Source organism: Balaenoptera ricei, chromosome 5, assembly GCF_028023285.1.
Source record: "Balaenoptera ricei isolate mBalRic1 chromosome 5, mBalRic1.hap2, whole genome shotgun sequence".
NCBI classification, from domain to species: Eukaryota; Metazoa; Chordata; class Mammalia; order Artiodactyla; family Balaenopteridae; genus Balaenoptera; species Balaenoptera ricei.
The window spans coordinates 13494877-13522693 of record NC_082643.1 but is presented as its reverse complement, the minus strand read 5'-3'; the positions used below and the strand labels follow the sequence as shown (position 1 = coordinate 13522693).

The 27817-nt window shown below is 37.0% G+C and overlaps 1 protein-coding gene and 1 pseudogene across 1 annotated transcript in view; both read right to left on the bottom strand.

Annotated features, from left to right (window-relative positions):
• The window catches only part of GRID2 (glutamate ionotropic receptor delta type subunit 2), a 1393316-nt gene that overhangs the window by 521440 nt on the left and 844059 nt on the right, over positions 1–27817 (bottom strand). The window contains exons 5-7 of the mRNA XM_059923901.1: positions 24192–24245; positions 16510–16683; positions 9114–9275 (exon numbers count right to left, since the gene is read on the bottom strand). Coding sequence (XP_059779884.1) covers positions 9114–9275; positions 16510–16683; positions 24192–24245 — 390 coding nt within the window. The remainder of the gene's footprint in view (positions 1–9113; positions 9276–16509; positions 16684–24191; positions 24246–27817) is intronic.
• LOC132366707 (DNA replication licensing factor MCM4-like) lies at positions 3640–7909 on the bottom strand (annotated as a pseudogene).

The window sequence follows — 27817 nt, the reverse complement described above, 5'->3', positions numbered from 1 at the left end:
ATGGGACTATTCTCACTGAAAACTAACTGGAAAATGGTAAAAAGACTCCGATACAACCAAGGCCATAAGAAAGATTTCACATGTAATTGGGTAGGAAGAGCAGAGAAATTATCAGGTTAGGACCTGTGACCATGGGAGGGGACTCAGAGGAAAAGGGAGATTACGTGGGCAGACATCCTCCCTGGGGCATGGGCAGTTCAAGTCACATATTGGGCTCCACAGGCCTGAGGTCTGACAAAGGGCAGACAAGCCCCCTTGGCTGGTTGGAGGGCTACTGAGACTAACAGGGGGGCTGTGGGAAGCCTGAACTCAGCTCGTGAAGAGCGTGCATCCTCTGGCTTGCTCCCGAGGCAGCGTGGAGAGGGCAGAGTGAGACTGCACTAGTGGCTGCCGGGTTTTCTGCGACCAACCTAGCATCTGCCCCAGCCTGAGCCTCTCGATTGTTCCAGCCTTGCTTATTTCATGTCACAGCTCTGCACTGGATATAGGGCTGCCAAGACTGAGGAAAGTGGTACACCTTGGAACACAGAGGTGACTCAGACCTGGGGCAGCATCTGGGCAGGGAGGAGGCAGCCATTGCTGGCACTACACAGGCAGCACATCAGAGACAGCCTGGACCTCTGTCTACAGCCAACCTTCTGCAGCCCATGCCCCATCATGAGCTGAGAGCCCACATGGGCCCCTACTGCTCCAGCACTGCTCTCCTCTGGGGCAGGGGTACCGGAGCTGAGAGAGGGGAGAGCACATACTTGAAGGGAATGGAGCCACCTTGGACCCAAACTTCAGGGCTTCTGTTCCAGCAACTTTGGATCTGACCCCATCCCCAATCGGTAGGCAATAGTCACTGGCAGCTGACAGCTACCAGCACACCATGAGGAAAAATGTGACTTGCATTCATGTCAAATCCAGCTCTCCCACCGAAGGCACTGGGCACACACAGACTATACATGTATGTTCCCATGTAAGGACACTCCTTGAAGACCGCAATAGGTAACTGTTTCCCCTAAATTCATAGAGACAGAGAAAGTTAAGCAAATGAGAACACAGAGGAATTGGTCTCAATTAAAAGAGCAAGAGAAAACCCCTCAAAAATACATAATAAAACAGAAATAAACAATTTACCAGATAAAGTATTTAAAGCATTAATGACAAGAATGCTAACTGAATTTGGGAAAAGAGTAGAAGAACACAGAATTTTAACAAGGAACTAGAAAATATAAAAAAGAACCAATCAGAACTGAAGAATAAAATAACTGAAATGAAAAACACACTAAAAGGAATGAATACAAGACTAAGTAATACAGAAGAAAGCATAAGTAATCTGGAAGATAGAATAATGGAAATCACTTGATCAGAACAGCATAAAGAAAAACAAATTTAAAAATTAGAATAGTTTAAGAGATCTCTGAGATAACATTGAGTGTACCAACATTTGCATTATAGGGGTCCCAGAAGGAGAAGAGAAAGAGAAGGGGGTTGAAAATGTATTTGATGAAATTATGGCTGAAAACTTCCCCAACCTGAAGAAAGAAACAGATATCCAGGTACAGGAAGAACAGAGGGTACTGAATAAGATGTATCCAAACAGACGCATACCAAGACATATCGTCATTAAAACGGCAAAACTTAAACAGAGAATTTTAAAGACAGAAAGAGAAAAACAAAGAGTCATATACAATGGAACCCCCATGAGGCTATCAGCTGATTTTTCTACAGAAATGTTGCAGGCCAGAAGGGAGTGGCATGATATATTTAAAGTGCTGGAGGGAGACCTTCAAGGTGGCAGAAGAGTAAGACTCAGAGATCACCTTCCTCCCCACAAATACATCAGAAATACATCTTCCTGTGGAACAACTCCTACAGAAAACCTACTGAACGCTGGCAGAAGACCTCAGACTTCCCAAAAGGCAAGAAACTCCCCACGTACCTGGGTAGGGCAAAAGAAAAAAGAAAAAACAGAGACAGAAGAATAGGGACGGGACCCGCACCAGTGGGAGGGAGCCGTGAAGGAGGAAAGGTTTCCACACACTAGGAGCCCCTTCGCGGGCAGAGACTGCGGGTGGCGGAGGGGAGAAGCTTTGGAGCCACGGAGGAGAGCGCAGCCACAGGGGTGCGGAGGGCAAAGCGGAGAGATTCCCACACAGAGGAGCGGCGCCGAGCAGCGCTCACCAGCCCGAGAGGCTTGTCTGCTCCCCCGCCAGGGTGGGCGGGGCTGGGAGCTGAGACTCGGGCTTCGGAGGTCGGATCGCAGGGAGAGGACTGGGGTTGGCGGCATAAACACAGCCTGAAGGGGTTAGTGCACCACAGCTAGCCGGGAGGGAGTCCGGGAAAAGTCTGCAGCTGCCGAAGAGGCAAGAGACTTTTTCTTGCCTCTTTGTTTCCTGGTGCGCGAGGAGAGGGGATTCAGAGCGCCGCCTAAACGAGCTCCAGAGATGGGCGCGAGCCGCGGCTACCAGCGCGGACCCCAGAGACGGGCATGAGACGCTAAGGCTGCTGCTGCCGCCACCAAGAAGCCTGTGTGCGAGCCCAGGTCACTCTCCACACCGCCCCTCCCGGGAGCCTGTGACCTAAATAGACCTAAACAGACATTTCTCCATAGAAGATATACAGATTGCCAACAAACAGATGAAAGGATGCTCTACATCACTAATCATTAGAGAAATGCAAATCAAAACTACAATGAGGTGTCACCTCACACCGGTCAGAATGGCCATCATCAAAAAATCTACAAACAATAAATGCTGGAGAGGGTGTGGAGAAAAGGGAACCCTCTTGCACTGTTGGTGGGAATGTAAATTGATACAGCCACTATGGAGAACAGTATGGAGGTTCCTTAAAGAGCTAAAAATAGAACTACCATATGACCCAGTAATCCCACTACTGGGCATACACCCTGAGAAAACCATAATTCAAAAAGAGTCATGTACCACAATGTTCATTGCAGCTCTATTTACAATAGCCAGGACATGGAGGCAACCTAATTGCCCATCGACAGGTGAATGGATAAAGATGTGGCACATATATACAATGGAATATTACTCAGCCATAAAAAGAAAAGAAACTGAGTTATTTGTAGTGAGGTGGATGGACCTAGAGTCTCTCATACAGAGTGAAGTAAGTCAGAAAGAGAAAAACAAATACCGTATGCTAACACATATATATGGAATCTAAAAAACAAAAAAACAGAAAAATGGTTCTGATAAACCTCGGGGCGGGACAGGAATAAAGACACAGACATAGAGAATGGACTTGAGGACACGGGGAGGGGGAAGGGTAAGCTGGGACAAAGTGAGAGAGTAGCACTGACATATATACACTACCAAATATAAAATAGATAGCTAGTGGGAAGCAGCTGCATCGCACGGGGAGAACAGCTGGTGCTTTGTGACCACCTGGAGGGGTGGGATAGGGAGGGTGGGAGGGAGACGCAAGAGGGAGGGGATATGGGGATGCATGTATACATATAGCTGATTCACTTTGTTATACAGCAGAAACTAACATAACATTGTACAGTAATTATACTCCGATAAAGATGGTAAAAAAAAAAAGAAAGAATTTCTTTCTATTGGCCCATATGCTGTGCACATATATGGAAGCAAAGTCAGTGCCCAAGTGCAGAGGAGCTGAACGTTCAGAGCTTCAGAGCAAGCGAGCAGTTTTTCCAATCACTGTCAAAAAGTCATCTTCAGCCGAGGCACATGGTGCTTCGTCAAATATATCTTTGGTAATGGCTATGTCAGATTGTTCCCAAACATCTTCCAAAAGTTGTGGGTACTTTAGGGCTGGTGTCTTACTCTTAGATAAAATAAGTTTTCTTCAGTGCTTCAGCTAACTCTTCTTTCCATTTAGGAGAGATGGCACTCATTCCTGTAGTAAGAATAGATATGTCTACAATGCCCATCTGGGGGTTAGTGGCAGACTGCTTACAGCCTCTCTATGGAGGTCTGTATCTTTGCTTCAACTTTATTTGAATATCATACTTTAGCATGGCCTTCTGCTAAGCCATTTTAACGATTCCAGCTTTGGAGGTATGCAGAAACCTTTCCTCCTCTACCTGAGCTTTGGTGACAGCCTGGCTGGCTTCCTGACTCAACCTACGCATCCAGTGCTGTGACGGCATAGTCCCTCAGCACTGCCGTATCCATGAACTCCTCTTCCACATGCTCCCTGCTCGAGCGGTACACAGCCACGAGGGGGTGAGCCAGACGCCTGCCACAGGTTTCATCCTGAGGTCGAGCATGAGGAAGATGGAACCGAACCTGGGGAATAAGGTGTGAAGTCGCTGGATATTTTCAAAGGTGGTATTTTTTAGCCTCACACTAAGACTCAATAGAATTTGCTGCTGTCTGGATACATGAGCATGCATTGAGCTTGCAAATAACCCCAGCCATTGTGGTAAGGAGAGTTAGCTGTTCCCCGGCTTCAAGCAACGCTGATCTTGTACTTTGATTCATCTTTTCAAGTATCAGTACAGCAGATGTCACTGTCACTAAGGATAAGGGCACCAGTCTGCAGGACCAGCTGCCTCCTTTTGGGGTCTTTCACATATACTGTTAGGCCGACTGCACTGAAGCCCTTCCCAGGTGCATATTGGCCCCAGGGTACCAGGTTGTTTACCTATTGCAGAAGCTGGGACTTGCTGGTCCCAGGGTCACTGCACAGCAGGATGTTGATCTCAGCATGAAATCTGCCTCTTCCTGTTTGACTAAAATCCTTCCCTGTTCCCCAGAAAAGCTGAAGCAAGTTTCCCTTTTTGAAATCTTCCTGTTCTTAAGTGCTTGGACCTGAGGCTGAAGCAAGTCTCTCATAAATGTCTGGTTTTCTGGAAAGTTTCTTAAGTAATTCCACATGCTTCTCTGAAAAAAAGTTTCTGTTTTGCTTCTTCATCTCCTTTGGGCAGACGCTTTGCATCCATTTTCTGATAATGAATGACATCAATGAGGGTTTTGTAGACAGACTTCACATTACTCACCCTTGGGCTGATTCAATAGGAACAGCTGGATAAATGCCTGTGATATTCACTCTGTCCCCAAGATGAATCTTGTCAACAATGTCATTGTGAGCAAAAGGATGACAGCATGAGGCATCTGCCCTGCAGGCATATTTTCAGGAGACTCTTGAAGTTTGATCATCTGTTTGTCAGAGAACGTGACAAGCAGTCGTGGGTCAGCACCACACTGTGGGTGGTATGGCAGCACGCCGATACTCAGACTCAGCGCTCTGACAAGGTCCATCTCCACTAGGACAGTACGGGTGCACACGGGGCACCGGAAGAAGGCCCCATGCGTGTCTGGAATCAGCTGGGACATCCTGATCATCGTGACGTTGATGGTGATGAGCTGTCTGGTGTCTTCTGGATTCAGGTTCCTCATGTTCTTCATCTCCAATACACTGAATGGTCCCACTTGTATCTGATGTTCTAAGATTGAGTCAGGTAACTGTCAAAGATCTCATGGAGAGTCATAGTAAAAGTCAGGATAACTTCCAGTGGGAAGCAGACGAGCTGTCTCTTCAGATTATTGCCAAATGATTTTATGTGTTCACAGTTTACATTTAAAAAGGGCTTCCCCATAATATTAGTTTTTCCAAGTAACTGCATGTACGGAGGTTCAGCAATATCTACGGCAATATTTTCTTCTTCTTTAGCCAGAGAGTCAATAAAATCTCTGCAAATTTGTTTTGCAGGTTTCCATATTTACGTCTGTTCCTCAGATCAGAAGTTTTTGGCCTAGAAGCTGCTCACCGGCCAGTATATCTTCTGTTGCTGGCCCATACTGGAAATCCACCTGTAGGCCGTTTTGTGCAAAACCCGGGTCAGGCCTCTGCCTCATGGGTGTGCCCCTAACACCACTGCTTGGAGTTCCCTCTATCCAAGAGCTGAGAGTGCCACATGTCAGCGGTGAACTGACAACAAAATCAAGAGGAATCACTGAAGACGGCATCACAGGAGAGCTGGATAATAACGTGTCCTGTGCAGCAGTGCTCTGCAGGTCAGCTCCCGGCCTGGTCAGCGTGATATCACCTGCTGCTTTCCCGTAGCGGTAGAATCCTGGCCTCATCGTCTCTGACATGGAGATGACCTGGCTTTCTCACTTGCAACAGCGGAAGTTGGCCGCCTCCAAAGCCCACAGGGCTCCAGGTGCACCTGGCAGGTTGTGCTCCCAGATGCCCCAAGAAAACTTTTTTTAAAGGTTTAAAAAGATATAAAGTATTAGAATTAAGTGATGACAATTTTTTGAAGATGATATCAATATCTACTTGAAAAACACAAGGGAATAAACTACAAAGGAAGAAGTAAGAATCTGGAGTTTAGTAACAAAAGTTGATCAGGTCAGTCACAAAATATATCAAACACCAATAACTTCCTCATGTACCTACAATGACTAGTTTAAAAATGTAGTGGAAACATATCCTATTCATGATAGTGTGCACAAACACATGCAGACAGCACAGATGCGCATACTCAAAACCCTACAAAATTTCAGGAATAAATACAATGAAAACATGTATGAAGAATACTCTAAATCTTTTCTGAGGGTTATAAAAAGATAACTAAATAGATAGATACCATGTCCATTCATGGACATTAATTCTTTGCACTCCTTGCTTTAGTACATAGGCTTTGTAAAGCGTATAGAGCATGCTCAGAATATAGGCATGCAGTGGTTACTTGAAAGTAATTAACAATTTTATCACTAGAATATTCACATTGTAATAAAGAGCCTGACCTCATTTGTGATGTCTGGCTGCTGACTTCTTTTTAAGCTTCGCTTTTCCTTTCTTATTTGGCTCCACATATGGACACGCTGATTAAGAAAGCCCATCCTGCACCTCCTTCTTTAACACCCCTGGGAAATGTAAGCCTCAAAAATCTCCATCCCACGTAAATGGGAACTTTTCTTAGCCCCATCCCTTAACCACTACAAATGCCCAGCCCATTCACAGTGTTTTGCTCAAGCCAGCCTGGGCCTGCATGGGCCCACTCTGCTTTCCCCAGGAGTCCCTGTGTGAGTAGTAAACTTTTTCTCAAATTCTCTTGTTTTGTGAAGTGCCATCAGCCTGGACGTCCAAATGGGATAACCAAGACACTCAGATGAGGCAAAGTAATATGATTGGAAAAACTTAACTCCGTTTTTAAGGGCAATTTGAAATGTGAGAAAAAAATAATGAAATAGAACATTTGCAATCAAACATATCATTCAAACAGTGTCTCTAGGTACACAGAATGGATATATTCCTTTAAAAAGTGCCACCGGGTTGAAAGTTTACAGGAGAAAAATATGCAAATATTCCCCCAAAACAGAAGTTCATAATTATCATGAAATCATTGTTTTGATTATAAATTTTCTAACAACATTTTACATATTGAATTGCTCCATAAGAAATACCTACATATTATAGTGTCTCTCTTTCCCTCCTACTGATACTTTCGCTAAATAAGTATCTCCTAAGCAACCTCCCAAACAATTATTCTGTCTTTGTGAGACAGCTTCCAAAGAATGAATATATTCAGGTTCCTGCATCCTAGACAAACCATGAATTAATAAATTGGCAGGATCAGAACCATGTTCAACAACCTCCCTTGGATTCATACCTGCCAACTCCCTACATAGGTAGAGCTGGGGGATTTTGGCAACACCTTGAGCTTAGATTTGACTTACTCATTTTTCACTTGAAAAATCCTCCTCTGCCAATATATTCAATACATTTAATTCTCAAGCATTTCTGTTGATAAGAGCTTAAATTCTCATTAAAGTGATTCTTCTGCAAAGATGATACAGTACCAAAAGGAAGATCCAGGCTTTTCTCCATTTGAAACATTCTTCCCTCTACTTCCTGGTTTTTGTACATCTAGCTCCCTTTTAATGTTAATTTTTAGATTTTTCGCTGGCATTTCTAAATACTTCATATTTCATTTGACTAGCTATTTCTCTAACTATTTCAGGAGAAAAAGGAAAACAAAAGAAAAAGGATGCATAAAATGAAGACTATAAACTTCCAAATGGCTGTCTCCTTTGTGTAAAGGGTACAGGAGAAATTTGTTTGTCTTATTAATCATTTCATTTTAAATCCAAGAAGCTGTGCAAGACAAATGGAAAATGCCAGTGAGGATGGCATGACAAAGAGGCTAATAAACTGCAGGATGCTTATACCTTTGAGAGGAGCTAAACAACATTATGGGAATGGAGCAGGTAGCTGAGCCAAAGCAGGTCACAGCCAGGCTAAATACCACACTGAAAGTGAAGAAGAAGAATGCCATCAAGTACCCCAAATAGTTCACAAATGCTGTAAAATATTAACTGTTTATGAATACTTTTGTTGTAAGGTAAATTAAAGATCATCACATCCAATGTCTTACCATGCATCATCTAACTGAAAAAACACCTAGGTCTAGTGTTTATTTTTTTCAGTGGATGGTGTAGTTTAAAGAAAAAAAAAAAAAAACTTTTTGTATTTTGTGACAGGTACCAAAATAATTTGAACATCTCTGACCCTAATGATATAATGAAAGTGCATTAAGATATTTCAACTAATTTTTTACCTGCATAAAATTTCCTTATAAATAAATAAGGGCTCCCTGTTTCATAGACATATATGATTTTCTGACCTTGATTTTTTAAATATTTCATTTACCCATTACAGTGTTTTGTGCTTTGAATAGGCAGCAACATTAGTGAAAAAAAATCCTACTAAAAGATATCTCATCAGACAATGACTTATTGTTCTTCCTTGCATAAAAATTAGGAAGAGTGAAATACTAGTCAGACTTGTGGTTGCCAAGGGGGAGGGGGTGTGGTGGAGGGATGGATTGGGAGTTTGGGATTAGCAGATGTAAACTATTATATATAGGATGGATAAACAATAAGATGCTATTGTTTAGCACAGGGAACTATATTCAATATCCTGTGATAAACCATAATGGAAAAGAATATTAAAAAAGAATGTCTATATGTGTATAAGAGTCATCACCTTGCTGTACAGCAGAGATTGGCACAATACTGTAAATCAACTATACTTCATTAAAAAAATAAAATTAACAACAACAACACAAAAAAACTAATGGATGAATAAAAAAAAAAAAAAAAAGAAAAGAAATGCTAGTCAGAAATTACCTTCTTGATGGTCTCCAGCATGGAACGCCCTCCCTGCCAGGGCTTGGAGTTTTTTCTGATACATGACAAACTAGCCATGCTGTGCCACTTTCGGTCCTCCAGCTTCTTATGAAAAGCATTAGCAAGCAGAAGCACCGTGTCATATATGTAAAGGTTTGAAATCTGGAAAGACATTAGACAGTAATCATTAGAATCATTGATGCCAACCATCAAGAACAAGGAGAAAATCATCAGCTCAGTTGCTTCCGTTCATGTCATAGATGGTTGGTTTACTGGGTTATTTATTAAGCAGAAGGTTGCTTTTCTCATTTCCTGGGCAATTTTGTTATTGAGAATGAAGTCTTGTCTGATTGTATGCCTCAATTGCTTTTTCAGCTTATTTAGTTGTGAAAGAGAAGATAAAAAAGAGAAGTTTCAACAGAGCCAAGGCTGTTAGTGTCAGACCTTAGAAAATCACTAGTCCTTATTTCTTTCTGAGGAGGTAAGGATCTAAGGGCTTAAGACTGGAAGGGCAAACTGAACAATACGTTTTCTGAATATGTCAAGTTTTTGCATTCTGGTTATTCAGATGGAGAAATATCAACTTGATCTTACATAGAAGATGAGTGTCATAGGTGCAAAAAAAAAAGGAAGCAGACACCTGCCTGTACATTTGTGCCTCTGGAGATAAAGTAATGAAAAAAGTGAGAGGAAACAGCACCATTCATAAACATTACAATGATCAAGGGTCTATACAAAATTATATACATGTGCATTGCAGTTAATTAACATGACAAATATCATAAGCTATTCACTGTGAATGTGTGTTTACATTAACTCTTTCTTCTTCTAATGTAATCATGTTATCTTCCCTCTATATAGATCTGAAATGAATTATACACGTTTGATAAGCTGTATTGCACTCTTACGCTTAAGTCTTGCCAGAACCACTATCCTCACTGTTAATTACTGATGGTGTTTATTTTTCAAATAAATTAGAAACAATATTTTAAAAATACAGACACCAAGAGATATCCAAGGTCAATAACAGAGGTTAAATAATATAACAGTGTTATATTATTTCCTCTTTGAAGGAAAACTCTAATATACAATTAAAAAATAAGAACTCAGCTATAAAAATTAAATCCATTTTAAGCATTTTAATTTTCTCAGATTTTTAAGAGTCTTGTTATCACATTTTTTTTCCTGCAAATAATGGGGACAGTACTTTGATTACCCTTTGCTTATAATTAATCATGAAGGAATCTTATGAAATTTTCTGTACACATCACAGCATGGAAGTAAGCTTCAACTATTAGGATGATGAAAGTTTGATACTATGAACAACTGTTAATAAGCACTTCCTAACAGTGCCTTTTGAGTTGTCTTTCAAAACTAGGTAAATCTTTAACCATTCGTGCTTGTAGACCTTTCTTTAAACAGATTTTGAACACTCTTACGCACTAAGTGAAATTCCAGTTTGTTCTTTTTTTAAATTATTTATTTATTTATTTTTGGCTGTGTTGGGTCTTCGGTTCGTGCGAGGGCTTTCTCTAGTTGTGGCAAGTGGGGGCCACTCTTCATCGTGGTGCGCGGGCCTCTCACTATCGCGGTCTCTCTTGTTGCGGAGCACAGGCTCCAGACGCGCAGGCTCAGTAGTTGTGGCTCACGGGCCTAGTTGCTCCGTGGCATGTGGGATCTTCCCAGACCAGGGCTCGAACCCATGTCCCCTGCATTAGCAGGCAGATTCTCAACCATTGCGCCACCAGGGAAGCCCCCCAGTTTGTTCTTTATAAGGAAATATTAGGATAGGCTATTCTCTTTCTCACCAACCCCTACCCACCTGCCCAGCCACCAGATAATTACTAGAGGGACTAGGAGGGATGGTGCGACTGGCAATGAATGAAGAGTGAGACTTGATGTTAAAAGTACCTGATGAATCAAACTTCATCTGAATTAGACTGTGAAGACCCGAAAGGTAAACCTAGATGAAACATGATGGATGAGTGAGCTGTACCCAAAAATCCAGAGCAAATCTTTTGATGATTTCTCAATAATATGCAATAATCTGGCCTTTTCTGACCTCTCCTGCGCCACTGCCTCAAACTCGCTTGCTCTTAGCAACCTAGCTTTACTTTGTTTCACCCTCTGACTGATTTCTTTAAGTGTGTAGATGAGACAGTTGTGGGAGCATCCTTTGATGTCTCTTTATCTTTCTCCAGCTAGTTAACTTCCTCTCGTATTCAATTCATGGGTCACAAGCTGGGTGAATCCTATCCTGACAACTTCTCAGGATTCTCCCCACTCCCAGTCTAGGTGGGAAGTCCTCGTTTTATCTCCCATACCACTTGGTGCATACCTCTATTGAAGCATATCATAATGCTAAGATTTCTTAAACTCTGCTTTTCACACTAGAATATGGGTTCTTTTTGGACAAGGGTTCATATTGTACATACTGTTTCCCCTTTGTACTTTTGTTTCCTTTATTTTTTATTTCCTCTTGACTTAGCCTAGAGCCTAGCATATATTTGGTTTTTGATACACTGTTGTCAAGGAAAAGAAGTCAAAGAAAAGAAAGCCAAGTTTAACATCAGGTAGGTTTAACAGAAGTCAAGATAAGAGAGACCTGCGAACCTGGCTACCGTCCAAACCTGACACTTCTTGTGGCACAGTCTTCTTTACACACCTTAAAGCACACACTTTAGCATCCATGATGGACTTAAAGTTGAGTGCTCTGTACTCAGTATGTGACAGGTGTTTTCAACAAATGACTACCTCTCCTCATTTCCCCACTACCTAAACTGCAGGATCAAAAGGGAGTGATGACATTCTCTGAGCTTTCTATTACCCCTTCTTTTACTTCTTTCTCAGGCAAGTACCTATTCTCTTTCGAGGTTTGTGTTCGTTTCTACGCCACATGTTACAGCCCCTTTCTGCCAGTATCTACTGACCTCTTGGTCACTCTTTATTCATGACTCCTCCTTCACAGTGATCCCAAACTGCCTCCTTATATTGAAAAAAGGTCACTTCAATTTCTACACAGATGACCTTCACTTCTACTCTGGCCATGACCAACACAAATGACTATTTACTAGACCCAAATGAACAACTCCTCTAACATCTTAAACTCCAGTATCCCACCAGTCGACCAATCATTTTTCTCTACCTACTGTTACTACACTTGTTTTCTGACTTCATCAGGACCAACCTCCTCTACATGCCAACCTTTCAAGATCTGACACCTCCTTTGTCTTGCCCTGAAACATCCTCTTTCCTTCAGTTGTTTGTCATCTGGTATTATTTCTAGGCTGCTCATCATCTCCACATTCTTCCTCTATCCTTCTCTTATTTTTCAGTGTTTCTGTCGAAAGTTGAGTACCCAGAACTAACACATTATTGCAGATGTGAGCTGACTAGGAGAAAGTAGTATAAGACGTTATCTCTCTTGATCTTAGCAAAATCCTTCTGACATAGAGACCAAGATTACATTAGAGTGGCTTGGAGCAAATATGACTTCTGCTATACTCCAATCAAGTTTGCCTTCGTCTTAACAGCCTTAAACTGTCAAACTGGTTCTCATCCATCTAGACTGTCTGTAATCGACTTTGAACCTGTACTTTATCTCTGTCATATTTCAATTTTTAGGCATATTACTCAGTGAATATTAACAACTTGAATCTTGATGATGTAACACAATGTAAGCTTTCTCTCCTAGCTTTATGCCATTTACAGATCTGATAGGCATACTTTATTCATTTTCATTTGTGTAGTTATAAACGTTTTGAAAATATTAGGTCCAAGGACAGACTCTTTGGGTGACCACAGAGAATTCCTTGCACTTCAAGAGTAGAATATTTATCAGCGTGGTTTGAATATTCCTCTAGTTCCATACTTCTCAAATTGAGTGTAAGAGAAGCTCTGGTGAAAAGTTGTAGGTATTAAAGATACTCAAAGCTACAGAATACATCTGGGGCATGTTCTACGCTTATCAATTTGGAGAGAAAACAAAGTAATTTAACTGATAAATTATTTGAAATATTACTTTTAATTTCAAAGAAACTCATATGTTTTATAACTTTTAAAGATAATAATGAAACTTTAATACATTTTGAACTTTTAAAAAAATCTGAAGCCAGATTGTTTACCATCTTCTGTTCTTAGGAGGCTTTGGTGAAAATGTTTGAATGACATCAACTTATTTAGACTTTTTAATGTCTTCCCATAAGGATTTCATAAGGAAATTTGTCAAACACTGCATTAAAATCAATATACAATAAATAGATTTATGACATTCTCCCAATCTAAAAAAATATTAAGTAGGACTTAGTCTGGCAGTGCTTGCTCTTAAGGAAGTCCTATTATCTTATTTGAAGTTCCCCAAACCATATATTCAATAATATATTCTACAATTTATCCAAATATTAATTTTAGTGTGTTAAACTCTGGTTGTCAGATCTTTTTTCCTTCCTTTTGAAAATTGGGACAATTACCAATGTCTTGTACTTGGGTTCTCTTCTCAAGTACTTCTCTAGTATTTCTAAATTGCAATATTGTGATCATATCTACTCGTTTATTTACTGCTCTGAGCAATTATTTCTCAGGCCTCATTTTAGAGGAGCAAGGCATACTCTAACCATCTCCAAACCCCTGCTCATTCTAAACCAGTGGTTTACTTTTCTTTTAATGACTTTAATCTTTCCAATTTGAGGACATTTTTTTTCCTAGATGGAGAAAACAGAAGCAAAAGGATTTGAATATTTCTATTTTCCCTCCATTGGCAGCCAAGCTAACATTAGTTTCACCAAGCAGTAAATGGTTCACTTCCTTCTTGCTTCATATATTGCTAAAAACTCTGTTTCTAGCGAAAAGGTATCTTTAACATTTATTTTGCAACTTCAGCTAATCCTGGATTTTAGTCTTTCTGGCACAAATTTAAAGATTGAGGAAACATGTTTTTTGTTCTTTCTAAATCTTACTCCCCTTTCTATGTACACTGAAATATGTAACAGCCTGGAGATCTCTACACGGGCTCACTGTACCCTCTTCTCCTCTGTTGTACTGATTATTGTGATTTTATAGCTAGGTTTCTATTTTTAGAGCTGACTTGAATCATATTTTCATAGATTTTTTTCTGAGTTTGTTTTTTAACTGTACCCTGCTGATAAGATATAAGTCTGCCTGTGATCATTTTTATCTGCATTGTTTTTATGGAATCCAAGTTGAGAGGTCTGTTTTCCTAGGGAACCTGGAAGGGGGGGCTTCAAATTTTTAATAAGTGCTTTTCTTGTTGTTTTCTTTAACTTCAGTGAGATAAAATATGCACCAAGGCAAGCCTCTATATCAAATGTTCTTCCTTTAATGGGACATTTTAAATTCAAGAGCCCTGCATTTAGACACTTCATTATATAAATCTTCACATATAAAAGTTTCTGTCAGTTTTCCTTTTATATATTAAACATTTAGTCAAATTCTATTAAATATACTAGGGACGTTAAATGTAATACATGCACAAAGAAAAAGTAATCATCCTGTTTTCTTCTATCTGTGGGTTTGAGGGGAGTATGAGGAAGGTACAGGGCAGGAGGAGTGGTGCTTCCAGTACATCCTTAATTCATCAGATAGGTCTGGGAATATAAAGATAAATAAAATATTTGTTCCCTGATTTCAAGGAATTCATTAATTGAATCAGGAGGATTGTGCTGTTAGGCGAATGTGCTTTAAAATACTATATAGTGACTTTCTGCTTTCCCAATCTGTACATTTCCTACTACCTCTTTTGACAGGAACAGCCTTTAATATCTCATGATTTTCTAAATCAAAGTTCTTTCATGTTTTTCTCTATTTAAAATTCTATCATTTCCACATGAATTATATTCATGACCAATTAATATGAAAAGATGGGTCACTGGAAGTATGAAACTTAAACCTTGTTTAGGCTGGAGTAGCTTACTTTGACCCCTGCCTTCTTATCAATTACATTCAAATCCACAAATATTTACAAAGGTGCAAAGCACCATGTTAGATATGATGGGGGAAAGAAAAATAGACAAGTAGTTAATGTGATTTTTTGATGCCTGGTCCTGGAGAGAACCTATTCTAAAAGAGCTTAAAATTTAGTAGGAAAGTTCTATGGGCAATGATCCCAGAGCCAGCTGCCTGGTAAATACACATGGCTCATTACAGTGGTAATAAGTATGAAGAAATGGTTAGATAAATGGTAATTTAGCTAAAAAAATTCAAAGCTGACTAAAAATAGGGAAGCTGTGGAGTTATCTTTCAAACGAAGTAGTTTTGCCAAGTCGACTTATTTATCCAGTATTATTGGGAACGAACTAGTTCTCCCAGGATTATTTTCCCAACATCTTCAAACTAAACATATCTAAGTACTAAAATGTTTTTGATATTAAACAGTTTGAAGGAATAGGTTGCTAAAATGTATCATTTTTTTTTAACCTATGAAATTGACCATGACTTTAATCTTTGTTGATATCTCAGGGATATTGTTTAAAAATTAACTAATATACTAGCAATATACTACAGTGGTACTCTTAGGAACTGCTTTATGATATAGAGTTGTTTTACAGGGAAAGTCCTGCTCCGATAGGATATCTGAATTAGTGTATCTGTTTGATTTCTCTTTTCCTGTCTCTTGCCTAGCTAGAGCGCTTCTTATGGAGCCCTATTCTTGTTGATGCGCCTGCCTTTGTTAAACCTCCATCAGATTGACATATTGAGAACACCAGTGCAAAGAGAAATAAAACAAAAAAATCTGATAGGATTTTCCTTAAGAAAAAGAAATAGGCTCCAGGTGAGTATTAAAAGGGCATTCTTATGAGTAAGCTTCAGGGACTTGGTGTTCTTTATTTTGCTGCTCAGAGATTGTATTCATCTACTCTCAAATTCTTTATTGTATTCTGAATAGCAAAGGTTTCAGCTATATCCCCTCTGAGTTGTATATAACTTTATAACACTACAGCATTTTTTGGATTTCTAAAATTTTTTTGGTGAAGTTCTTCCAATTGGAAATTAATCTTTAAAAAAGAATAAACTTCTATATCCTTGTTATGCCACAAAAGGCAAGCAAATTTATTAGCTTAATAATTTGGAGTTTGGCATTAAGGAGTATCAATCACAAATTCACCATGAGAAATGCTATAGATTTACTTGCTGAAAAGAAAAAAAACTTTACTTATTATATTTTTATTAAACAAGTAGATATTTTGCTGTAATGAGGTCAAAATGATCAAAGACAGATTCATAGCACTCTCCCCATCAGACTTATGAAATTGCTGGAAGAGGAGAATAGTTCAGAAAATGGAAATGTGTACAATTCTGAGTGCAATGCCACTGGAAAAGCTCTCTCTACAACTGCCCAACAAAACATCCTTGAAGAAATATCCAGGGACTTAGACTATACCTCCATATTCTGAGCAAATGGATCCTTTGGATCACACAACGTTGAAGATATTCGATGGTTGCCACGGAAACATCGCTGACTTATATTCTGGGGGACTGGAAATGTCTGACGAATGATGGTTAACCTTCCAATTGACCTTCTTACAAGTTCCTGTACATCCACATCACTTATTTCCTATAAGATAAGAAATGGAAGAATTAGAAATGCTTTAATACAGTAACAGAAACATAAAACTATTAATGAGTTGTTATCTGGAAATGCTAAGAGATTCTGTTACTGTAATACATTTGCATAATGCTTAGCCCACATCCAAATGAAAGCAACAACACATGTTCATTAAAATAATCAACTCATTTGTAGTCGCTGTCTGTGCTTTAAACTATATGCATTTATGTATATAATTAATTAATACCTAAATAATTTCAAATGGAGCAACTGACTTAAACACATTTTATTAATAATAAGTTTATAACATGTTGAACACTTCAGAAAAATGTGTTGTCTAAACATTGGAAAACATCGCAAATAACTTGCTATTACACTTAATTATTCATTAATGGATTTCAAGGTACTTTGACTACCTAGGAAGATAGTTATAATGTAGGAATAATATATATTGTTCTTAGCAATGAAAAATGAGGTTCTTAAATAAGACAAGTAGAGAGAGAATGAGGAGATATTATTTTTTAAGACTTTTCCCAATTATTTCTTAGAACTACTGGTGTTAACTCATACATTTCTCTTGGTAAAGAATAGATAAAACAAAGTGCTCACTAACTGCTGAATGGATAAGTTAGTATGTAATTGTGTTCTTAACATAAAGATGAAAAATTCTGTTGATTAATGCAGTGTGAACTCCAGTGATGTTTATCCAAATTAATGCTAGTTTGTATATAAGCATCTACCGAACTCAAAGAAGAGCATTTTCTACTTCTTTCTCCCTGCCACCTCCCAATTCCAGACTTAAATTTTAAGATTTGACTCAATCATGGATGTAAAAGTAATAAAAATAACATAATATTTTCATAACATACATCTGTTCTAATTGAACATTATTCTAATTGGAATTAGAATAGGAGTGATCAGAATAAAATTTAGTTTTAATGCAGTCTTTACTTAGGTAGTTTGTGCTCCATGGTGTCCATTTGGAACCTTTTAAACCAATGAAGCCTTTGTAATTAACATATTATTGGTTTCAACAGATTCTTATGGCATCGGAAATAAAAAATTTGACACATGATACATTTTAGAATACAGTGAGCATTTCTCAGTTTTGTGTCAAAGAGTTATTACAGAATAATGAAAGAGAAAAAGATGACTTACAAGTGTAAATTTTCTTCCTTACTAGGCTAATCACATATTATTCTTTCTTATAGCATATATTAGCTTTAAAATTCATCTTTTATTTATGATCTTTATAAAATATAGATTTCTCTAAAAATAAAATAACACCTGCCATCAGCTATATCCAGTGTAATATCCTGGATTTCCAGTCGATTAATCCTTAATGTACCATAAAAAATTATTTTTCTCAGTTTAAAATGCCATCTTTTTCTTTAGTGTGTGTCATTTCACTGGCCCCCGAAATTTCTGTCTGGCAAAAAGCAGGTCACTTTTTAAGTCTCTGTCATCTACTCACAAAATAAAATTAAACGATGTCTGTCAACTTCATTTTAAGCCTGAAATTTAACTAGAAAACTTTCAAAATTAATTATTATTGCTATTCAATGTCTTTACATTTTTTAAAATTTCATATTGTGCAGATGGGAATTTTCATTCAAAAAGACAGTGAAAAATTCTACCACTCTTTGCATAATATTGACTAAGTTGTGTTATATACATAGTCTTTTTTTCTTTAGCGATACTAAGATTTATCAACATTTTGTCAAACAGCACCATTTCTACATGCTCCACCCATGGTGAACTACAAATCAGCACATTAGAATAAAAATTTACATTTATTAAGACCCTACTATATTTTGGGCAAAATACTAAGTACTTAACCTATTATCTCATTTTCTGCTAAAAACTACATTCTGATTCAGATACTGTCATTCTCATTTATAAATAAGGAACCAAGAAGATTCCAAGCTCTTCATTCAAAATACCCTTTATTCATAGTATGAATTTATAAATGTCATCAAAAGAGACACTCTCTGAAGTAATTACACAAGAAATCCATTTTTCCTTACAGGAATTATTTAGATTAATATGCATAAGTGATAGGAATTAAAACTATAAAGATATATTATTCTAGCATTTAATAGTCTGATGATTCTATAAGAAATGATAAAGTCATCTGTCATGAGCCAAAGTCTTTAAGAGGACTATTTTTAAACCCACAAAAGAGGATGGTTACCTTTTACAGGTTCTAAAAGTTGAAGTTCACAGGTGTCTTAGCGACTAAGCTATATTTGAGAAAATGTCAATTTGAATTGAATATATTTTGCCTATTATTATTTGGGGAAGGGAAAAGAAAGTAATATTCTGGGAGGAAAGAATCTGCCATTCTGAATGAAGCTAACAGACAGTCTGTCTCAAAAAATTCACTTGCAGTTTTAGTTTTGACACCTGATCTCAAAAATAGTTTGATAGTGATATGAAAACTTGATCAGACAGCTATTTTATATTTACAGAACTTTACTTCTGCATTCCAAAAGGTGCATTTCAAGAGTGACAGATGCAATGTTATATAAACACTGGAAGCCAAGTGAATATTTAATCTATTAAGAGATACTTTTAAATGAAAAATAAATCTGTAAGTAAACTGCTTTTATTAAAATATGAAACTATTGTATAATCTTTTGGAATCTACATTATTCTAATGTGCTGAATTTTTAAAATGTTAAAATATCTGATTTTTTAAAATAATCATATGAAGAACCAGTTCAGTACATACTCTACCAAGCCCCCTGTACTACCCAAATATGCTACTCTTTAGAAAGATACAGACATTTCCTGAGTTTGAAAGAATTTAAAGAAGGTAAATTATAAAATTATTTGTCCTTTTTGTATTCTTGATTTGAATGAGTATATTTATGAAATAAGAATACTGCAATTAAAAATGAACAAATATGTTTTAGTATACCTAATTTTTCTCAATTTTTCTTCCTTAAGAGCAAGGCATACAGTCTTTTACCCCCAAAATAATTTACACGGATAATCAAAAATTATTAAGAATCAAATCAATATATCCGAGGAAAGATTCTTATCACTTTACTGTGATAGTTTAATGTAGGGCAAACTCTGAACTGTGTAAGAGCCAAGGAAGAGGAAAGCGAAAGTATCTGATAAGGATACAACTCCGCCAGAAACAGCCACTTCCCAGAACAAATCTTTTAGGAGAATTGGATTGCTCCTGAATCCTTGTAGGATATCAGCTTTAGGCTTAAGTTAATAGAATTCTAGGGAAGGAAAGACCCAAAATCTATTAGGTTGGATGCCAATCTATATAATATAAACTATTTCAGAGAAGGGACCCCTTCCTCCTTTTCCCATTCTTTTATCTCTTAACATTGAACGAAGTTCTTGGCTCATAGTAGGTATTCATTAAAGGTTGATAAATGAAAAATCGAATGAATGGCAAGATTTCACCAAAACATCTTCTAAATATAGATACCTGAAACTTTATAGACTTTGGGGTGCTTTAATAACTTTACCCATTCTAAATAAAGCAGATTTTAGTAATGATATTAAGCAGAGTACTATGTGGTATAATTTGAAAAGATTATGCTTACTGCTGTTGTTGCATTGCTGATATGTTTACACTCTTCATGCTTTAGCAAAGATGATCCTTTAATGCTTCCATAAAGTTTAATATTAATGTGAAATAATTATACAAATATTATGAAATATGGAACAAAACCAACTGTAGACTAGAGCAGCAGGAAGGGGAGCAGAATGGCAGCTTTCTGCTTGACAGATTAGTAGTGAGAAGTTCAATTAATCACCAAACTAAAAAAAAATTTAAAAATATTCATTATATATATAGGCTTTTCAAATCTCAACAACAACCCCCTTCTCCTTAACTGCAGAACTAAGTAGTCATTAGCAGAGAATAGTGGCTTAAACTATTTAAATAAGAATTCAGGATGCCAAAGGTCAGGTTCGGTATCATCAGGGAGTAGAAGGGTGACTACAGCATTATGCTTCTTGCTGCTCTAAACAGTGTATATATCTTCCTACCTGAATTTCTAACTTTTGTAAAACTTAAAGTGCCATCTACTTCAGGACCCTGAAGGGATGACAGTACTTATATGGAAAGGCTGTTCTGTACTGGATCGACTGATTGCAGGGAAAAGATAAATACCATTATCAACTACTAACATATGATTGATTACACCATATGAACTAGCATAGCCTCTCATTATTATAGCACACTTAATGCAAGCGAAAAAAATATATTGTTTTCAAGTTTTGACATCAATTTGTATGATGATGCACAATGCCAACTTTGATTTATAGTTTCTCTCTGAGAAACTACTGGTGCAATAAGATTAAATAAATGTGTGCAACCCATTTTAAAATTAGCAACAAAATAGTAGCTACACAAACCAAACTAGTGAGATTCACGATTTCCATGTTCAATCAAAATGGGCATTTGCATGTTGTTGGGTTTTGTTGTTGTCATTGCTCCTTTTAGAGTTTATTATCTTCCTAGCAAATTCGAGAAAGCCATGTTTCTTATTTTACGGAAACTTGGGTAAATTGTGATTCATCCATTATAAACAGGCCTGTAAATGAAATAAAGGTAGCGAGACTCAAGTTTCCTGAGGCATATTTCAGAGAAAATGAGGTGGCTGAATAGAATCATGTGGAAGTAAGAGTGCTAACCACAGATACATGGACAGATGGTTTTTCTTAGGGATGAAAATACAGAAAATATGCTTGATCTCTGAGTTTTAACCCAGTTTAGAAAAAAAAAATAATAACCAATATAAACAGTGTGGGCTGTGAACGTAAGATTTTTCAAAGGCTAAGTGGTATTGACCTGCCCCACCTAAGATTACATCTTTGCTCAAGGACTAATAAGGAGGGCTGTGGGTAAAAAAGAGATAAGGGGTTCAGTAATGGTAAAGGTGAAGTTATAGTTATGAGAGTTTACAGTAGGAAATTAAAATGTGAAGGAGGAGAAAAGAACTGAGGTTTTCTATACTGTCTTATAATTCTAACATTTTTGAGTTATTTGCCAGTTAGATTGCTTTGTTTGTGTGGATGTTTTTATTTTTTTGCAATATAGTGGCCCATATTATGGAACACCCATTTAAAGACACCATTTGCCCTCCTAATATTTTATGAAATAAAATTTAATGAGAAGTTCAGCAAAATGAGTTGTAATGTTTATGAAAGATATAGTAAAATAGAAGCTATTATTCTTTCCATGATATACATCATCAATGAAATACATGCTACTCAGTCAAACTTCCTCTTTATGATATGAAGGAGCGATTTCTTGCACAGCACAAATTGACCAATAAGCAGTAGACAGATGGACACTGATTGCAGGGAAAAGATAAATACCATTTATCTGGGAAGCTCTGGGAAGGTGTTCTGGGAAGCTCTGGGAAGGTGTTCTGGAAAGCTCTCTCTACCTCGGTTCACACTTTTAAGATTCAAGTATAACTTTAGAAGTTAAGTTGAATATGGAAAAAGAAAATTAATTCAGGGGTCCCTTCTGCAATCTTACCAAAGAATAGAAAGGAATGGGCATTTCCATTTATCAATTATAAGTATTAATTGGTTTGATTAATCCATGTCTCTAAGGAGGCAAGAGATCACTTTTTCCCCCTAGTCATCAATATTGACATAAACAAGTAAAATGGCTCCAGTTTGTTTTATATCAGAAAATCTGTGTGGTTTCTTCCCCATCAGAAGGTGGGTGTGAGATAAAAACAAGGAATTAGGAAGATTCTCTATTTCAAAAAATAGTAATCTAGAAAATAATAAGCTAAAGACAAAAAGTAATAGAATAATGGCTCTTATAAGATTGAAATTCAGGTAGCAGAAATTTCAAAAATATAACCTATAAGGAAAATTATCAAAAAAGAAAACAAAGCAACAACAACCAAAGCTTTAGACTAGAAAAGACTTGTTTTAAATCCCATTATCACCTCTTCATAGTTGTGTAATATTTTACAAACTGCTTAATTTATTTGAACCTCAGATTCTTTGCAGAAAAATAGAGATGAAATTACCGAATTTGAAAAGTTATTATGAAGGTTTGTTAAGTTTCCCTTTTCCCTTTACTCTGTCCTGATGTTTAGTCATTTTAGATTGACTTAAAAACTTCATTGGAAAGCAGATCTCACATATACACATTATCTGTCAGGATCTCAGAAAAACACAGCTTAATTTGACATAAGAAATACACTGACAAATCATGTAGACCTAAAGTTTGTCAGACTGAAAACAGGCTTGTAAGATGTTTCCAGTGACTTTAAACTGAACTAAAAAGAACCATCAAGGGAGCTAAAATTCCATCAATGAAGTGTGGTGTAGGAGAGACAACTTGAAACTAAGAATCATTTTTATTTTTCTGTGTAAGGAGAGGCAAGTCATATACCCTCTGTGGACCCCATTCCCTCAACACTTCATAATACTATTTAGTATTCAACAAAATAATATGTGAGAAAGTGATCTGTGAACTTTAATGTGCTCTGATCATTACTTCAGTACCATTTATTGAGTGTCATTTGTCAGGCACCGTGTTAAGAGCATTAGATAATATTTCACTTACTTTTCATTATGAACTTGTAAAGTAAATGTTATTATACATACCGTACAAACAAAATAAAACCTGAGGCACAGGATGATTATATTATATATCCATAGTAACACAGCTAACCAATTTCATAGCCAGGATTGAACCTATCTTGCCGACTGCAAAACCAGAATTCTTGCCCAAAATGCTACTTTGTTCCTGAGACAAAACTTATTATTCTATAATTCAACATTTGGTATCTGTTGATAAATAACACATTCTTTTTATTAATAAGTAATAGATACATTGAATACTAGATCTTGTTGATCTCATTATTTGCCCCAGACTGATGTGCTCATTGTCCTCTCCAACTCTGATTGGCAGGTGTTAATGGAACAACTTATTTCACTAAGCTCTCATGTTGCAATACTGTACTTTTAATCTTATGCACTGTCCTTACAGGGAAAAAAAAAAAAAAAACTTTCACAAGGAATTTGACAAGTTGGTGAATTGTAAAACAGTTTTATTTCTTTATGAGAAGAAAAACAATCTGCCCTTGTTTATTCATATTCATGTGCTGAACTATTTAATCCACTTGTAAGGGGGTGGGGTACAAAAGTTCTAGAAACAACAGTAAGCACAAATGGAACACAAGCCCTCCACTGGGAGGAATTCACTTTGCTTACAAAGAAGAACTGTACTTTTTATAAAGATGATCTCCTGATGTAGGCAGTGTGTGCCAACGGAAAAGACTGAAAGATATTCAGTGGGGAAGACGTTCTCCATTTATTTTATTCGTACAAAGCCCTTTATAATTTTCAAAAACTCCTTATTCTATTTTTACTTAACAGCCTCCATTCAGTAAGCTGAAAGTTTACTTTGTGTTCTGTTTTCTGTTAGAAATTCAAGGCCGTAGGAGATGCTGTGACTATACATGTGAAAACAGGACCCAGAGTTGACAGTAAGGTTTAGTTGGCTTTACCTCATTTATAATGATCCAGTGACAGTCAAAAGCAACCAAATTCGTCTCCACAACCTGGAATAGAAAACAAGCCAGCCATCAGTCAGTATTAATTGTGAAAAACAAACCAAACTAAATAGATATACTTGGCAAATGGCAAAAATGTATCACAGGTTAGAAAGGTCTTTGTTACTCAATTGAAGATGGAAAACCGTTAGAGTAAAACATGGTAGAAGCATTTGTGTTCATCTTGTAAGTGCATTGTAGACTTTCTAATTAAGTTTGAAAGTATAATTAATTAAAAACCCAGAAAAACAAAGGTTTCAACTGAAAAATAATATAAATAATAATGTTTAGTGATTCAACCGAGAGTAGAGTTCCAAACACATTTCCTAGTCCAAATAAACTTTGATGAACTTCTATAATCTACCTAATAAATATCTAAGTACATATTCCTCCATAATCTGGCTCTAACTTAACATTCTTATCTGCTACTTCCCTGTGTATACGTTTGTCATTGTCTTAACAAAGTAAAATGCTCTATGTTCTGAAAAGTTTTGTGTATGTGTATTCTAAGGAGATCCAATCATAAAATTATCTGAATGTAAAGACTAAAAGTAATGGACATTATATTAGCACAAGTTATAGGTGGGTAATTTCAGTAGTTTTGCTAATAATATGAACAGAAAGAAAACTTATGTAAAAGAAAAATAAATTATATATAGGTAGCAATCCTGACTGAATAACTTTGGAAAAATTGATTCTAAATGATCCTTAGCTTAGGCCAAAAAAAGCAACCCTTGTACAGGTGCATGTCCACGTGTGTGCGTGTATGTGTGTGTACAGAGGTAGCTTTTGTATCAAAGTTGCCATTCTATCCAATTTTATCGTACATATTCTAAGACATGTTCTTATGATTCATGTCATGGAACATATAGATATATGTTAGGTTAGACTGCTTTATAAGAGATTACTGGGTTATTTTCAGCAATAATACCAAAAGCTTGAGTTTTAAGTGAAAATGCTTTCTAAAAACTAGCAAGGAATTGTTATAAAGTGTGAATTACTTTTGGGCATTAGTCTTTGTCCTACTGAGAAATGCCTACTGAAAGATTCATTGAATCACGAGAAACACAATAGGAAATACATCTGTGCGATTCAATACTTTCTCAAAGTATATACTTATTTGCAGAATATTTTTTAAAATTTTGGTATAAATTTTAAACTATTTCCATATACATCAAATAGATTCTTATGACCTTACTAAGGTGCATAGATAACATATTATCATAGAAGTGAGGACACGTTATCTATTTTTGTTATACAATTATTATCTTTTTTAAAAAAATACATGCATGTTCAACTTTTAGATGAAACAATGTAGAAAATATGACCCATGGCAGTTTTCAGTTTTAGCTAAAAAAAATCACGTTAAACCAGTAATGGCATCCCTTATTTCTAATTTTATAATTATTTTTCTTAAATAATCTTAGACAAACCATCAGTAATTTATTAGCAATAAAAAGCATTAAAAACCAAATGGGACCTCCATAAGAATTTAAAGGAATACAAACTGGAGACTCAGATATAAGGAAAACAGTTCTATGGATAAAAAAGAAAGAAATATATATATATGGGGGAAAAAACGTATGACTGAAATACGGAAATAGGAAGAATTCAGAGAAAAGAGAAGTGAAAGCTAAGATATAGGTTGAAAGTAGTTCTGAAGCCAATATTAGCAGTAGAGTGAAGAGACGACTCAATTTAGCTTAAATTGTCCCCATTTAGATAATCTGTATCATGTGACAAGATTAAGTAAAATTTAGTCTATGAGAATTCTGCATCAACCTGTGGAACTTTGTAAGTGAAAAGTTGTTTTGTGCAACAGCATTTATGAAATAAGTGGAAGTTAAGAGTTACAATGGTAACACTGATAGTTTGTCTAGACCATAAAATTTATTCATCTTTCACATTCTCTGCCTTGAAATAAACTTTCAGGCAAAAGGATGAAACACTCTATAGGTGTAGGCTCAATCTTGTGTTTCAGCAAAGGAGAAAGGCAAATATTTCATCTGAGGCCATGATTCTACTAACTATACCACCCTCCTTTACTTAGGGTTGGCAGGGAAACAATCTCTTACTCTTGCCTTTGGTTTTACTCACGAATACTAAAATATGGGTTTCCCTGGTGGCGCAGTGGTTAAGAATCCGCCTGCCAAGGCAGGGCACACGGGTTCGAGCCCTGGTCCGGGAAGATCCAGATGCCGCGGAGCAACTAAGCCCGTGCGCCACAACTACTGAGCCTGCGCTCTAGAGCCCGCGAGCCACAGCTACTGAGCCTGCGCTCTAGAGCCCATGCGCCACAACTACTGAGCCTGTGCTCTAGAGCCCACGTGCCACAACTACTGAAACCCGAGTGCCTAGAGCCCGTGCTCTGCAACAAGAGAAGCCACCGCAATGAGAAGCCCGCACACCGCAACGAAGAGTAGCCCCCGCTCACCACAACTAGAGAAAGCCCGCGCGCATCAACGCAGACCTAACACAGCCAAAAATAAATAAATTAATTAATTTTTTAAAACCTAAAATATAAGACACTTTGCAGTACACATTTGAGATGAGGGGGAAATATGAGCACATTACTACAGATACAGAAATAAATCATTTACCACAATAGCTCGAGTTCATGGAGCAGACCCCACCCCCCTACTCCCTGATGTGGTACTGCGCTAACACTGCAATAAACCCCTGTTATGTTCAGTCGTTGCATTTTGGGTTTACTGATTAGAGTAACTTAGCCTATCTCTTTATTGCAATACATTTTTACTAATCTTAGCTAGGCACCTTCTTCTAACCTTAATAAATTTTAATAAGCATACTTATTAGAGTAATTTTAAATTCTGTGATTTTATAAAGGCATGATTTCAAAACTGTGCAATGTTTGTTGGCCTCTTCATAAATACTGAATGCTCAGGACTGTTTTATGAGCCCATTTTTCTTTGGGGAAGGAAAACAAGTTAAATCAGAAAAGTACTTAACAATGAAAAAGTGGTCTCGTCCCTTTAATTATATAACAAAATATTCATGTATACACAACTAAAATCTATGTATTACTGCAACACCATGTTATAAAGAAGCTTTGAAACTTTTTTATTGCTATGTTGTACACAGAAAGTTAATGCTTCCACTGCCTATCTCAGGAGCCGTCCACTAAAAGAGGAATATAATTTCCTTAGGTCTAGGTTAATATCTTCATGCACAACAAATGATCTGGCATGACTTCTCTGATTTTTTATAATCGAATGTTATTAAAAGTGAGCAATGTAAAAAGCCACTAATTAACAAGGTATCTGATACCTGTAATGGAAGGAGTATTTAGTAAGGGACATAAAAAGATGATGGGGACTTCAATAGCCTAGACCTTGGAAACTTACTATATATCTATTTACATTAGGTGTATATTTATATATATTATATTGATATCTATATATAATCTACTACTATATCTATACTGGTACATAACATATATGTATGTATGTATATATCCAGAGAAGTAAAATTTACAGTAGAGTTAAAAGAAAAGGTAAAAAGGAGTGATAATATTGTTTATGCTTTTCCCATCTAATCAAATGGAGCTAACATGTGGTGAA